Below are 17,093 nucleotides of genomic sequence, written 5' to 3'. Positions count from 1 at the left end.
CTGATCGGACAGTCGTAGCAAATTTTCCAACTTAGCTGTATATATTGTTAGTCGCCTTTCGCACCCTTCGTGCTGCTTTCGTCACTAACGCGAACTGCCGTCCGCAGTGATATTGTGGTTTTTGCTTTCCATTTCTAAACACAACGCGTATAAATATTGATTTCATAGTTTCCAAGCGGCTCAAAGAGTTCATGGTAATTATTTTGGTTTTCAATTTGGTCGAAATGTGTGGATTATACAGTGTCGGCCCGTTTGATCGTACTGTTGATTGCATTGCCTGCTGTTGCATGCTTTTAGGCGCCTTTTGCATAACGCACTTTTGCATACATACGAAATTAGAGAGGGAAACTCCGTTTCCCCATTTTAAAATGTGGGCCTATCTCTGCGTATATTTGCCAATGTGATTATGTTAATATAATTTCCGCTACAAAATAATATTTTGGACATTTTCATCGCAATGCGCGGTCAAACAATATTTCAGCGATTTCATACCAACGCATTTGTTGCATTTTCTTATATTTATTTCAATTGTGTTTTTGTCAATTTGTCAGCATAACACAATGTTATTTATTAATATTGGTCGCTTAAATTTTAATAATACTTAATTTATGTTGCATTTCGATCTCAGTGGTTAATTAAATGCATTGTGTGCGTTTGATCGTCGGCCATTTTTAAATTTAATCAGCTCAATTTGTAATTTCTGGAATTTAAGAGGAATATCATATCGAAGTGCTCCCCAAAAATACTCAGTGTCATTGAAAGGGGCTAATCCCTTGTGGTAGCCACATTGAAATGTATGTCATATAACTTTTAATAATATATGCTCTTATAAGTAGGACTGTTTAATTAAATAGACACGAGAGAAGTCCTTAAATTGATAATTCGTTATAAAGGTAATGAAATTACAGACTTTTTTGATTTGAATTAAAGACTGCGTTGTTTAATTAACTTGAAATGTATCTTAAACATTGTTTTTGTTAAAGAACCAATTGTTAAATCTTGGACAATAAAGATAAATATAGTACTTTAAAGCCATGCAATGTGACATTAACAGCTCAACAGTTTGTGATGGAATGAAAGGACGAGTTTTTTGAATGCCTGTCACTCAGTGCGTATGAGTAATGCAAAAAACAAAGGAAAGCGCCCATTTTATAGACTTCGCTGTTTTTATATCCTGTATTTAAAATGTTGTATAAATGGGTATACAGGTTTATTGTATGAATATTGTAATGAAAACAACTTTTTATTACTCTGAACTTGTATGGGTAATGCGCACAATTTCAAATTAATAAATATAGATATGAAATGTGAAATTTATTGCAGGGTATATTTTAGTTACACAATCATAGCTTGATAATTTTTTCTTGCTTCTTTATAGTTGTTGCTGCAAAAGCAAATTCAGCTGTGATTGCAGCTCCAATGGCAGCAGCTTAACTTTTTTTCATTTTTTAATTTTGCCATTTTACATGACTGTTTTCTGAATGCCTGCTGAGCCGCGGCAGGGTTTTGACCACGGTCATGGCAGGGCGTCAATTTGATTACATTGTAAGCTCATTTACAATCGCTATTCGGATAATAAACGTGGCTACAATGAACAGCCGTTTCATGCTTGACAGTGTTCCGACGGGGTGGGATTTCATTTTGGTTAAGAGTACATTTTTATTGAAGTTTATTGTTTGAGCAGCAGCAAACAGCATACATATGGTCAACATCGATTTAATTAAAGTAACTTAAGTTTCAGTTACCTGAAATGATCATATCGCCACGTTCAGTGGTCCAATAGTTAATCGAGGCTGGATAGGCCTCTGTATGGCACTCGAGCATCACATCCTGTCCCAAATACGCACCTTCCAATTGATTTGGTATGGAGAGCATGGGAGGAACTGAAAGTAAATATAATATTTGGTATATTTCAATATTATTCAAAGAATATATTAAGCTTAATGCAAACACGTGTATAAATGAAAACATAATTTAATAATAGATTTTCAGTATTTCCAGAGCAAATTTGATTTTCATTTAAAAATAATTTCGATCGGTATGTCATAAAGTCAAATGTTTCATCGAGCTATACCGACCCAATTCAATTTTCATTTCTAGCATCTTTCTCATGCATTTTACGTGAGTTTGCAAACTGTTTTTGGATTAAAATGCATTCGGTCATTAAAAGTGCGCCTGTAAGCGTGAGATTGTGCTGCCTGTATGTGTAAATAGCTTTTGTTTCTGCAACAGCAACTGAGGTGTGTGATTGTGTCTGCGTGTGTGTGTGTGTGTGTGTGTGTTGTGTGTGTGATTGTGTCTGTGAGTGTGTGACAGTAACAACAATAGCTGTGACGGCAATGGCAACGCATTTTCGCCACGTACACAGCGCTGGGTCTCGAAATAACACCTACTGACAGACAAACAAACAAACAACACCCCCGCAAACAAGTCGAAATGAGCACACACACATACAAAGGTATGCACACACAATCACAAGCTGGTAAATTAATTTAACGTGACTGCAGCTATGGTCGATTTTCGGACAAGTGCGTGGACCTGCCAAACCCCTTTAGGCCTTCTTTTGTGTACCAATGTTGAGGACACGCTGCGGTTATTGCCCCGTAACTGCAACAGTATGGTTGGGGTAAAACGGGAGGGACAAAGAACACGTTGACTGCTCTATTTTTGTGTATCTTACGCAATAAACAAATGGGCCAACTGGATTTCCACTCTTTGACCAAATGGCACATAAATATTGCATAAAACTTTTGCCCCTAAACGGATTGTATAACTTGGCACGTGGAATTCGTTATGCGATTGTTGCATTAAAATCGGTACTCGTTTTGCTTTTAATTGCATATCGATTTACCTTATGACTGACCTTTACTTGACCTTTACCTTGTAAGTGTTTACGTTTACTTAAAAGTCGAATACTGTTGAGCTTCAATATTGATCCCTTTTTAGAGAATTAAGTATTTGCAATCTCACATCAAATCAGACATAAAAATGTTTGCCTTAAATATATATTTAATAGGAACTAATTAAACCATTTGCTTTATTGCATTTCTCAATTAGTTTTTTTGTTTATTTTCTAATTCTTTATTCCAAAGTATTTAGCTTATCCATTTGATCGATTTGCCAAAAATCAGAGATTAAAAAGCTTCAATAGATGGTTAGACTGTCTGGATGACTATATTGCAATAGACAAATTTTCTGTCATGAAATAAATATTCTGTCAGTTGTCTGTTAAGATAGTTTATTCCCTTCCACTTTTCTTAACAATTTTATCTCCGATCTGAGCGTATAAGTATATTATGTAAAAATGTGTATGATAAGATGAAGTCCCTGTTCATAATTGTCGATTAATCGAAGACTTATTGTCTATAAGAAATTTCGATTGTTGTTTACTCACATTGAACACGAAGGTGCACCCGTTTGCTAATCGATGGCGGTACTCCATTGGATGCCACACACAGATATGCCGCCATATGGAGTCGACTTACTTTGGTGATGTGCAGCAGTTCGCCGTCAACGACATTGACTGTTGGTGTGGTTGGATTAGTGAGTATGGAAGGGGATACAAAATAATATCGAGGACTGTCAACTTACCATGCTCCCCGCCTATTAACATTTCCTCTCCATCCTCACGACGCCACATAACGTAGGGTTCTGGATAACCACGCGCCTTGCACATCAATGAGACATTTTGACCCTCTCGCACAACCATATCGTTGCTGGTCATGCCCTCAACAATCATGGGAGGCACTGTAAGTTAAGTGCGCGAAAAGAAAAGTAAAAAAAGGGAGACAAACACACAAAGTCGAGCAAGTACTTACCGACCACCTGAAGGTATCCTTTCCTTGAACGCATGGGATCCTGAAAGGGGTGACAGTATACGGGATTAAGTTAAATATCTTAAAGTTGGTATGGCAATAAAAACATACCGTATTGACCTGGCACATATACCAGCCACGATCCGTTTCCTCCACCTCTTTGATATGCAAATACCACTAAAGTTACATTTAATAAATTTACAATTGATTAATTGAGTTGAAATAAAACGTTAATCAATTTGTGTTTTTTTTTTAATTACGACTTTAATTTATATTATTTTAAAAATAAAATAATATATTGTGTATCCTTGAATGAATTTTTAGCTTTCTTATTTATTTGATTTATTATTTAAACGCAACTTAATAATTAAATAGTTCTTACCGATCGATGATCATTGTAAGTTAAGCTAATACGGTTATTCTGCGATATGACATTGTGATGTATGGAGAGTATTGTCTGGGTATCCACACGCACCCAGGCCACCTTGTAACCCTTCAGATTCTCTACGACGCAGGCGAGCAGAGCGTCCCGTCCAATGGACACAGTGACATTGGCAATGGGTTCAGCAAAGCGTGGCATGTCGGCATCTGTGGCAAGCGAGAGGAGAGTAGTCAGTTAATCGGTATGGGAATGGAAAGTTAATTTGCTTAAAAGTTTGCTTGCCCCACATTTGACTTTGTGGTACCCATTCATAAAAGCAAAAGCGATGGCAAAAGGAATGCACATTTTCAGAGCATTCTTTTGACATTACTTTGTCGCACTTTCCACTTTTACTGGGTCTCCCTGGTGCACTGCGCCATATTGCGCATACATACAGTGAGCCCAGTGAAAATGCAGTGACCCGATGTGGAAAATCTCCAAAAAAAAAAATATAATACAAATAAAACTGAAAAGTTATACTAAAAGTCACCGTATTAATTACCTTCCTGTGCCGTTTGCTGTGTTTCTACGCGAGAGTGTTTTCCTGCGGGTAGAGAAAGTGGCAAACAGTTAGAAAATTTAATTATTTTCTCTATTTAATTCTTTTTTTTGACAAATAATTTCATTGGGAAAACATTTTGGCTGCCCTTTCGTATACGTAATAAATAAAAATTAATTAGCGAAAACTTGGACAAAAACTTTGCGCCATGTGTCCTGGTTCGCATTCCCATTCCCATTCCCAACTGTGGACTCCGTTGCTGTCGCCTTATTTTTGCTGATACGACGATTTTCACACTGTGTTTTTAGTTTTTGCTGCTTCGTTTTTATTACAAAAGTTCAAGTTTAATTGTTTTTCCTAGAAAATGCCAACGTTTGCAGTTTTCCCCTGGCGAAAAATACAAAAAATCTCGTATACTACAGAGAAAATATTTTGGAATCCGGGCAATGTGGGAAAATAATTGTTATTAAAAAATTTATAAGAATTAAAAAATATGATATAAGTGTTTTCAAATTTCACTGAGTCAACTAATTAATAATTAATATGAAAAAAAATTGGGAGTGAATTTCGAATGAATTTGTATTTATTTTTTTTCGTCATATACTATAATCTGTAATGAAATACTCAATAGCTCTCACAATTTGCAGGACATCAACCTCAGCTTGCTTTTCCGTGTTCGCTTTATCGCCAACCAAACGCTTCGGTGTCCAAAGCTTCAACTCCACTGCCAAATGTTTCAAAAGCATTTAAGAAATTTGAGTTTGCTGCAAATCTGATTTCGGTCAATGTGTAGAATGTTCGTAAAATAAAACTGCTAAATTGAAAAACGCTTAAGCATTTTTACAGCTTTTAACACGGTATTGCATATTGAATTACGTTCGCAAAGTCGAGCGTCGGACATCGGGGTGTCAGCAGTTAGGTGGCAGGCAGCAGGTGGCAGGACCTGCTCTCAATCCGGCAGCAAGACAACTGCAAAGGCGCTTAAAAGTTGCCCGTACTTTCCCATTTTCCTACTTTCCTGTGCTCCCCCTTGCCACTGGCCATCAGCAAAGCCGTGTCCACTTTTCAATCCCCTCTGGACTTTTCAACTTTCAACCCTCCCCCAAACTCCCTTCCCCTATTCATTTCAGCAACTACTGTTTATGCTTTTCACCGTTTGCCTGTGTTTTCCCTTCTCTTCTCATTTTTTTTGCGCTTTCTGGACAACGAAAAATGCTCAACACGATTTTCGCTGTTGATTTACGTTTTAGCACGTTTTTCGTATAGTTTTGGTGCTCAGTTTTCCCTATTTTCTTTGGCATGGGACAGCGACCCTTCTTTCAATTTCACCTGTCACGGTTGCATTTGCAGCTTTCTGCCATTCAAAAGTTGTTTTTCGCGCGTCGAGCTGCAATTTAATGAGCAGATTTTCATCAGCTTTTTAGCTTGGCACGCCGATTTGTCTGTGATTCTATTTGCGTAATTCCAGATGGCGACAGCAGCTGACAGATATATATGTTGTCTCTCAACGAATAAATACTCCAGCTCTATTGTATTCTTAAGGCCGTTTTTGTAAATGTCTAGTTACATTTTATTTGAGAGATATTTTCCAATTTAAAATAAAAAATAGAGACCTTATCAATACATTATTAGAACACAAGTCATTCCTTAATAATGAGAATTTTAAAACAAATATTATAAAATTAAAAAATTAATATCATCAACTATTTATAAATTTGGATGTACATCTTAATGACATTCATACAATATGATAAACGAGGCCCTGCCGCATATTCAATTATTTTACTTTTCTAGGGAATAATTAATATGTTGAAATAGTCAATAGCAATCATTTTGTATTTGTTCTAGGAATATTAAAAAAATATATTTTAAAATATGCACATAAAAAAATATGTATATGTTATTATAGAAATAATGGAAATTTTAATACATTATATATATAAAAATTTATAATAATATAATAATATTTAAGAAATATATTCAAATGTATTATGTAAGTACATAAATATCGAAAGAAACTTAATTAATATTAAATTATTTTAAAAAATACATGTTATAAGTAAAATAATACTCATAATTTTGGTTGCCCATGCTCGCAAAGCTGAAGAATAAAGACCTCGTACATTGTCAGGCCCCAATCTCGCAAAGCTCTCGAAAAACTCCACACGTGGAAGGACTTTAGTCTGGCAATCAGTCAGCAGTACGTCAACAACTTGTCCATGATCTGGCGATGGAGGATGGGGGCTTAGAGCTCAGGTCAGGTCCTGAATTGGCCTCTTTATGCGAACGCAGCTGACCATTCAATTTATCAGGCTCGACGATGACGGCTTCACATCGCGTTGCCTTTCGTCTTTGTGCAAACACAAAATGCGCTGAAAAGTGCCAGCCAGTTTCAATGAGCTGCCTCGTTTGGAGTGAGTTAAAAAAGTAGCTATAAAAAAACGTAGGCAATGCAAATTTGACTGCGCAGTTTTTGTGTTTTTTTTAAATTTTTTTCAAGCGAGTAAACACAAATTGTCGGCATACTTTTAGGTGCCTCGATGGGACATTTAAAGCGCAGCTCCAGTTTTATGGCAAATTCATGGGCCGCTTAACATTTGAATGTCTAAACATGAGGAGCTAAACATCAACTGCACATGCAAATGTAAATCTGCACGTCTTTGTCGTCATTCAAGTGAGTCGTCAACATTTACGCGACTGCCCACAATAGAAAAATCATTGTAGTCTGCCACAGCAAGGACATACACAGCCATTTCGATGTCCACCTTGCTAAGACCAGGATCTAATCTCGGCGTCTTGCACAAACCAAATGGACGCCATAAAGAAAACGCTCACAAACAAATAAAAAAAAAATAAGAGCCAAGTAAACGTGCCGCCTTTTCTGCCCCCTTTCAGGTTGCCTTAAGCAATGTACAGTGGGAAAAGATTTTAAAAATATTGATATTTTTTATGCAGGAATTAAAGACCTTTAATCTAAAAAGAGAGGAATAAGTTGGGGGTAGGTAAGCTTTCTTGTTTTATCTAATTCCTAATTTGGATATTATATCTATGATAAGAATATTTGAAAAATAAGTAAAGGTAATACATTCAATTTCCTAACTCACAATAAATATTGAAAATTAAAAACTACTTGTATTCTTGCAGTTATCAAATGCTTTTATGAGCGCATACATTTGTTTTGCCCACTGTACATTGGCGCCTTGACCCTTGTTGGCTTTTTTTGGTTTTCTTTTTTATGGGCCTATATTTTTTGGGTGGAGCTACTTTCGGTTTGTTCGCTTTGCACGCCTGCCCGTTTATTGTCGTTTATTTGTCTTTTCGCCATTTTTATATTTACGCATATAATCGCTTTCAACGCTTGCTGCCTGGTGAGTCTGGGGAACACTGGGAAGCCCGGAGAGTATGGGGATAAGGATGGTGGCCAGACTGCGGCCGAGTGCGTCTTTTGTTTTGCTTCGGCATCGGATTGTGGCTACGGCTGCTTGTTGAGTCTTGGCCGCTTATAAATATGATGTTATCGCTTTTTATGGTCCATTTTTATTGCCAGCAATCAGTCTTCTGTTTTGTTTGCTGATTGCTTGCCATTATTCAAATGTATTTGTTTAATTTTCGGGGATTGGTCGCCTGGGCCACGCACAAATCATTTTAAATCCGCAATATGTCAACAAATATTTGGGCCAGCTTTTCGGGTTTCATTTGCCAAATGTGCAGCTCGTTATGGCTTTTGGAGTGGTCATTATTATCCTTAAAACTCAGGGGGATGCCTTCAAGTGTTGCCTACTTAATAGGACAGTGACCTCTATAGAGTTCTGCTTAGCTCAAACTCAGCACATGATGCTGACGATTGTCATTTGCTTAATCAGCTGCAACTCATAATTACATTGCGTATAGGTAATTAGTTTAGCATTGATGTCCCCTGCTTTGATACGATTTGCTCTTCCTACTCCTATTTATCTCTATTTTCCTCTCTGCATTTCTCTCTCTTTCTCTCTCTCTCTCTCTCTTAGCTGTCTATTATACATGCACTTTGTTGACAAACGAGCTGATTAAATGCCAGCTCTGGGTCATTATGCAATTAAATGACTTCGGGGCTCTGTGGACACTGCTTTATTGGCAACCTGTCCAGACATGTCCACATTGAGCGCATTCAACGCAACGCTTATTTACATTTGAGCTTACACACTGCTCTTAAAACGGACGTGTGATGAGTGTAATGTAACTGCTTTTAAGTCCAATATCAATTAGTTAATTATTAATAATTATTATTCAATATTAGCTAAAATATACAATAGCTAAGAGAACTCGCTTTTAAATTATTAATTAAATATACAAATAGCAAATTGATTTGATTTAATAAATTCATCACTAAGTCTAAGCAATTATGAAAGTAAATCTTGTATTTCTGCTTAATACAGATTTCATCGATGGTTAGTATGCTCATATTAAGTAACGAAAAGTTTTTTCAAATATGTCTAGCAATATAGCAATATATAAAAATTTATTACATAATCTAAGCAACAATTAACCATGTAGATATTTTAAACAAATTTTGGTCGCTTAAATATAAAATTTATTTTTTAATTTTGATAACATTTTTGACCAAAAAATTGACAGTTTTTAGGGGAATGCTCTAAATTGTAAAGCAAGTTAAATCAAAGTATATATGCTTATAAAGTGCTATAGCAAACAAGTTAAGAGATTTACTTAAGTTCTAAGGCAGGAAGCTATTCAGCAGGAAACTATTAACATAATTTACAAGGCAGTCATAAAAAGGATGCAGCATATGAAATGCTTTATGCAAATTGTTTACTTTTGCCAAGCTCACAGCAGCCACAATAATAATAATAATAACATGTACATTGTACAACCAAGAGGGAGTAAAAAAGGGAGAGCAGTCCAAAAGAATGCAATGAAATTCTTTTCACAGCATGCACACGTGTCGCAAACAGAAAGAAAGAGAAGCAGACATACATGGGACCAAGAACCAGGTCCAGAGTAAATGCTTACCAGATAATATTAAATGCAAGCAAAAGAGAAGATAACACAAAAGAGAAGAAACGGGAAGTAGGGACAAGGAGAGAGGAAACGGTATCCATCGCGTGTGTGGATGCTCAGATATTTATATGCAAAACCGCAAAACAAATTTTGGCTGCGGCAAAATGCACTTTGCCAAGTTGGCAGCTTGGCAAACAAATGAACTCGAACTCGAACTAAGGGACTCAGAGCCCAGATTCAGAGCTGTTGCACATACTATACACGTATAAGTAGAGACAGAGACTGTTTCTGCTTTTGTTTTACAAGCTGCAGTTGCAATCTCAGCAGTTGGACAACTGTGTGGCTGTCTTTTTTTGCGCTTCAAGTATTTCGAACTTCATCGGTGAAGAAATTGCTGGCAGGTTGCCCAGCTCTGTCGTATCTTTTGGCTCTGACAATGTAATCGCTTGCAGGACAAAGCCAGCTTACATTTAATGGCTCAATTCACGGATCTTGATTGATTGATTGAGCTGCGTTGAAGAACTCATTACAAATTTTAATTAAATTGAGCCAACGTCATTGCTACAAAATGTTTAACCAAAATTAGCCAACAAAAAACATAACTCATTATTCATAACGTATAATATTAAACACCAAAATCCGCGTCAGTTTTTGCTAACTGGCAACAGTATCAATGTAAACTTTTAATAGTTCAATGAGTTACTCTGTGATCAATTAAAAACTATTTTGCGTTAAGAAAATTTTTTTTTTTTTTAATTTTTAAATCAATAAAAGCCAATGAAAAACGGATATATTTTAATTATTTATGTACATTAGTCTATACAAATTTTGATGTCTCACGATTTAATTTATTAAACATTCAATATTTATCCAATTTTAGAAAACATAAATTGAAAAATGTTATACTGGAATGAGAATAAAATAATTTCATTTATTTTTCAAATTTTAGTAATTGTTTCATTAAAAAATATCAGCAAATACACCCAACAAAACTTTAATACAGAGTATTAAGACAAAATATGTGCGAAATGTGTCAGAAAGTGAGCGAAAACATAAAACATGGCAACATGACCAAAGATGGGTGAATTGGGTGGGAATTGAGAGATGAGGACGGCAGCTGCTGCTCGACACTTTCTCACTTTCATGAATTATGCTACGTGCCTGTCAGCTTCAACTTGAGTCCTCCTGCAACGGTTAGCTCCTGTTGAACACTCTGCAGTGGCTGAAGAACTCGAAGGTGCAACTGCAAACTGGCAACTGGAAACTGGCAACTGGCAGGTGAAAGCTGTTGCTGCGGCTTCGTTTAGACTGTGTTTAACATATTAATAAATGATTGTGACAAATGCACAACGCCTGCATATCTGTAAATGCTGTAAATGTGATTCTATGGCCAGCTTCGTGTTCAGCATTCAGTATTCGGTTATTTCTTAAAGGCGATGCAAGCTTTAAATTTAACTTTTGAGTTTTATTACTAAATACATTATTCTTTGGGCAAAGTGTTCAGTAGCCCCTTTCTATGTTTATAGACGGCACAAAGTCAGGCATGTCAAATTGCCACATCTCACACACACTCACACACATGCACAATTTATTCATAAAGTCATTTGTCACAGCACTCTCACGACTCAATCTCTGACATCTTCAAGCTGCAAGACACCCAATTCCCAATGCGTTCGATGGCTGAATTAATCATGCAATAGTCGCTCTATCACTTGACACACACACATGCATTTGCACAGCCCGTTGAACAATCAGCAATGTTCAATCTCCATTAAATGCTCAATTGCTCAAAATGCAGAATGTAGATTGCATGAAATGGGGGAAAGCAGACGGAGGGTGCCTTATTATAGGACATTACTCATACGCCATGTCAACGCTTGGCAGCGATGTCTTTTAACGCGCAGTGTACTCGTAAGGTAAGTTAATTTATTCCAAACAATTATGTAGCAATTAACAAACCGATGCCAGCAATTAAACGAAGGCAAAGGAGGGTCGAGTCAAGGGGCGGATAATTGCACTGCGTGCCGTGCATTATTCATACGATATTGCACAGCCTTTCGCTTTTCGCTGGAGTCGAGTAAGCCATAAGCTGCAGTGCAGGTATTGCAAGCATTTTAAGTATTTTAATTTTTCAATAATTCAATTTCAGTTTGTGCCAAGTGGCTGTCGTTTGATTGCCGCGTTTATCCATTTCCAGTTGTCTTTCAGATTAAGTATGCGCCGTGTGCGCCGTATGCGTTGCGTGACTCTTTTGTTTGCCAGCTCGCTCATAAATTATTTTCAACGCGCATTTAAATTACAATTTGTAATGCGAGCACTCGGATGCCTGTCTCTCTCACTCTCACTCTCTCTCCAAATATCACCATCTCTCTCCAGGTCTGGCCAAGTATCCTGTGGCGAGCAGCACCTACGCTCACTTTGAGGCCATTTGCTGCCACCATTTCCGGCCACCGCAACCACTTCACAAATTAAGTTGTCAACAATTTTAACCATATCGCGACCATATAATCTTCACACCTAAATTATTTATGTAAAAAGCCTGCTCAGCATACACACACACCCAAACACACACACATGAAAGCTCATACCGAGGCTAAAAGCGACGCGTCGCTCGGGCAATAAAACGTTTTGTGTGTTGTTGTTTTTCGTGTTGTTGCTGTCGTGCCTTTTGTTTAATAAATTATGTAAAATGCGCCAAATTGAATTTGAAATTCATGCAGACTTTTGCTGGTTATGGGAATTAAGATATGTCGACAGCCAGACAATCTCCCAGACAGACACACAGACAGTCGGACATGACATTGCGTCGTTTTCAGCTATAACACGTAAACCTGCTTAACATATGTGTGCTTGTTCTTTTATCACTCTTATGAACTTGTTAGCCATATCGTGTTTTTGTTTTATTTCTCTTTTTTTTGACTAATTTATTTAAGTTTGCGATTGAGGCATTATAAATTTGGCTTGGATTCCTTTAAATTGTTTACAATTTATATAAAAGTTACCAACAGTTTATGGTTCTACAATTTCGTAAATTTAATATATACATTATAATTACATACATACAATAGATAATTAGAATATAATTGGAACAAAAATTAGATATGATTTTATTCAAAGTAAGTAAGTATTTCTTGATATGTACATGTAACATCGAAAACTGAAAATAAATTGGATTTGTCTCTTAAGTTAACAATGCATATCGTCTTGACTTTTGACTCATACTATGACTATTTATGGCATTAAAAGTACTTTTTATTTAACCCTCAATGGTAGCAATACTAGTATAATGTAGCGCCTTTCTATTTATTTAATTCGGAAACCCCTTAATGGCTTTCATGATAAAAAAAGGCACACATTTGAAATATTTTTTTTAATTTTTTGTTTGAAATTTCATTGTAGGAATTCTAAAACTAATGATATATTTTTATCTTTGAATAAAGTAGCATTTATACAGGCAATTAAACGTTTTTCGCTTATAAATTCGGCCATAATTTATCTTCAGAATTATTTTTATTACTTAGATATAATAGTTGTTTTGTATAGTTGTTCAAATTGGTTTTTTAATTTCCAAAGAATCAAACCGAAGCCAATAAAGGTTACGGTTTCGGATCCGGCACGTTCCAAAACAACTATTTTGGTAAAATTTCAGTTTTCTTCTTTCGGTATCGGTAACAGTAACGGTACACCGTTACAATCAATTTTGAAACGTTTTATAATATATATGACATCGAAGTAAATATCTAGATTTTAGATACAGAGGAATCAAATTTTTGTAACGAAATAAATAAAATTTAAATGCAGAATAAATAAAGATGCTAAATAAAGATGATCAAAATAACATTCCGCTTGAAAATCGGTAGTTTTGCCAAAGTTATGACTGTTCGAAGTTTCTTAAGCCTCTGACCTAGCAACTTTACAAGTCAAAATATTTCTTAATTTTGACATGATTTTTTACAAGAAAATGAAAGGCCTCAGAATCAAGTTTAAAGTGTCGTTTTATACTAAATTCGATATGAGGAGTTGATTAAAAGTAAAAACTTGATATATAAAACTTTGAGTTTTCATAATTTCAAAGGAAGGACCCTTACCATTAACGTGGATTCATGGCTATGATGGTCAAAAAATTTCTAAATGCAAAAAATTTAAATGCAGTATAAATTGAGAGACCGAATCATGATCAAAATGGCATTCCGATTGAAAGTCGGGTCAGTTTTCTTCAAGCTATGACAGTCTAAAGTTGGTCAACTCTTTGACTTAGAAAACTTTCGGTTTTTGGTTCTTGATAGAGATTTAATTTCGGTTACGATTTCAGTTCCGGTACTAAAAATGAAAGGGATAATTTCGGTTGACGGTTCCGTTACCGGTTACGGTCTTATTCCCTGTTAATTACTCTACATTATTTTCTAGTACATACAGCTCTCTCTTAATCCTAGTCAACCTTGAAAATGTCCGGCAAGTTGTAGCACATTACTGTCAAATGATGACTGCAACTTTCTCCATAACTGTCTTAACTGGACCATAAAGCCTATCCAATAGCCAGAGAGTATAGTTTGAAGAAGCCAAAGCACAGCCAGGAGCGAGCAGACTGCACATAAAAATTAATGGTGCTGCATTGAATGGAGAAGGGAAGGTTCGGGGGTGTTTTCAAAGGCAAAGGATACTCCTAACAGTATGCAAGCATAAACATAATTTACATCAAGTGACGACCATCAAAGCAAGGACATGCTGAAAGTCCTTCGCGCGCAAATCACAAACTTGAATTCATGAAAATAATAATTAGGCCCAGTCGAGCTCCCTTCTCGCTTCCTTTTTGTCCCTCTAGAACAAAAGAAACCGCACTCAGAATTGCAAATGAAGTGTGAACAAGAGTTTTTTGTTGTGTGGGTGTGTGGGACAACAGAAAGACCCGCCAAAATATGTCTTTTGAGAGACGTTATTAAAAGTTTTCTTTTGCGTTTTTCCTCCTTTTCCGTTGGCTACTTTTCTGTTGGCGTGTCATTTACATTAACAGCCTTTCATCCAGTTTCAGTTTTTGGGCGCAAAATATCAAAATGAAATTGCTGCATAATTTGTACTTTCCGCATTTTTATTTGTGTTTGCACAATGTCGCCACAGAAAGTTTTCTATTAATTTTTGGGCCAGACCAGCCGGTTGTCATTTGGACGGGAAGCGGCAGTAAAGTGTAAATAAATACGGCCAAAACAGTTTCTTATCTTAGCGACCGACGAAGCGCAAACTTAAATTAAAATGTTGGCAGGACATTCGTTGAATTATTCAGCAACTTCTGGTCAAATGTTGGCAACTCTTTTTCATTACTTTTCTTTCTCTATCTTCTTGTATTTATTTGCGGCCAGTTGCCTTTTGTGGCAAGCAAATGTAAATTTCTTGGCTCTCTTTCTGTTGCCTTGTCCCATTGCGGTTTCAATGTCTTTTGGAATGTCTAGGTGCTCGAGTAATTAAAAATCAACAAACATCTCGAAGTCGCCTTCTTTGCTGTTGATTTACCACTTTTTGGGATTTCGGCACGTGCTGGAATTTATAATAAAATATAAAATAACTTTCCAATTTTTGATTAATGATTGTTTTTGAGTGTACAATATGCTGACATATTTATTTATTATATAATGACCCTTATTTTATCTTTATTTTTGTAGTTAAATAAAAACACATCCGTAAATTAATGAAATTCAAAATATTTAAATTAATTTTCTCTTTTTACCTTTACAAATATTGATATTCAAACATTTCATACTCAAAGATTATTAATATGCTGGTATTTCAACATTAATTTGAGGTAAAACCATTTCAACAGCATTTCAAGTGCTGAGAAGCTCTTTAACTGCAAAAATTCACTCAGTTTAATTATATATTTATTTAATTTTCATCAAGTCACAAGTTTAAACTTCACTTTAATAATTCAAACTAATTTATATAGAGGTGACGCAGGCATGTTTTAACGCAATTTCAACAAAATGTATTATCACTTAAACACTTAAACTCTTTATATAAGTAGAATTTAATATTTTTTGTGGGTAAAAATGTTGCTTTAATATATAGTTTGAAATTCAAGCAGTCGAAATGGTTGAAAGAGTAATTTTAATTTGCGATATCTTTTTTATAAGTCTTATATTTTAACGTTTTAAAATATGCTGTTATACTAACTTATTTATTATTATAGTTATAGTTTTCAGTCGATACGAGAGCTAAACGGTAGAGGCCAAAAAGTCAACTCCTGCCTTTTCACTTCTGCCTTGGCCAGTTGGGCATAATTTTGCAATTGCAGGCACATGTGGCGCAGACAACTTCCGCTCAGACTCCGATTCTGACTCCCATTCGGATACCACACACTGTGTTACGCCCCCTTCAATCAGGCACAATGGCTCACACAGCTGCTGAGCATAAAACACATTTAACCACGGTCAGTTAGGCTTCTTTGCCTACTTTGGCCGCGCCCACTCATCGCCCATTTGCACGCTGCCCCACTTGTTATTTATATTATGAGCACTCAGAGCTGTTGGCTCATTGTCATAAATTTCTTCAAGTGTTTGCCCAGTGGTCTTCTCCATCGCAAACAAAAAAAAATCAAAATAGAAAAAACCGAAGATTTTGTCGGCTGTGTGGGAAATGTTTTCCTTTTGCCCCTCCCTTACTGTTTGCCTGTGTTTTCTCAAGGGCTTTTATAACGCTTTTTGGCAGCGTGCACAAAAACAACAACAATGAGCGCCTCTTGGCCAATTTAATAAATTCCATAAATTGTTTATATTTAGCCCTGACTTGAAGTGTGAGTATGTGCATGATGTTCAAGGGCTTAGGTTGTTGTAACTTATATCCGTGTTTGAGCATCTCTTTGTTTACATGACGAGTCAAGCAAGGGGACCTTAAGTGCGCATAATGTCACAAACATTGGGATCAACAACAACTACAACATATAAACAACACAAACAACTGTTGACTTCAAAAAGTGTTGCATTCTTTTGCCGGTGCTCGAGAGGGCTTCGGGCCTAAACATGTGTGCGCACAGAGAAGAGCGAATGCAAGAGAGAAAGAGAGAGGGATTAAGTGAAAGAAAGAGAGGCTGAGGGAGACAGATGATGTGTTTCTCTTAAAAAAAGCTATGATACGATTCATATTCTCCATGAAATTAAGATCTTTACATAAAAAAATAGTAATTGAATAAAAAAGTTAAACATTATAAATTACATATTCCAAAGGTCGATGGTATATCATTATATTAAATATACACAAATTTAAGTCCTATTAACAATATGTGTTACAATAATCATAGTTATGGTATAATAAATAATTATTAAAAATGATAATAATTATAATTAAATTATTTTTGTAAATAATATTATTATTTGAA

The 17,093-nt window shown here is 35.9% G+C and overlaps 1 protein-coding gene across 1 annotated transcript in view; it reads right to left on the bottom strand.

Annotated features, from left to right (window-relative positions):
* The window catches only part of LOC117779828 (Down syndrome cell adhesion molecule-like protein 1 homolog), a 48,890-nt gene that overhangs the window by 9,857 nt on the left and 21,940 nt on the right, over nucleotides 1-17,093 (bottom strand). The window contains exons 2-8 of the mRNA XM_034616150.1: nucleotides 4,739-4,780; nucleotides 4,198-4,403; nucleotides 3,927-3,992; nucleotides 3,819-3,858; nucleotides 3,592-3,747; nucleotides 3,395-3,523; nucleotides 1,746-1,883 (exon numbers count right to left, since the gene is read on the bottom strand). Of these exons, the coding sequence (XP_034472041.1) occupies nucleotides 1,746-1,883; nucleotides 3,395-3,523; nucleotides 3,592-3,747; nucleotides 3,819-3,858; nucleotides 3,927-3,992; nucleotides 4,198-4,403; nucleotides 4,739-4,780 (777 nt within the window). The remainder of the gene's footprint in view (nucleotides 1-1,745; nucleotides 1,884-3,394; nucleotides 3,524-3,591; nucleotides 3,748-3,818; nucleotides 3,859-3,926; nucleotides 3,993-4,197; nucleotides 4,404-4,738; nucleotides 4,781-17,093) is intronic.

Source organism: Drosophila innubila, assembly GCF_004354385.1.
Source record: "Drosophila innubila isolate TH190305 chromosome 2L unlocalized genomic scaffold, UK_Dinn_1.0 4_B_2L, whole genome shotgun sequence".
Taxonomy (NCBI): domain Eukaryota; kingdom Metazoa; phylum Arthropoda; class Insecta; order Diptera; family Drosophilidae; genus Drosophila; species Drosophila innubila.
Note: the sequence above shows the minus strand (reverse complement) of the source record. Positions and strands in the feature narration are given on the sequence as shown.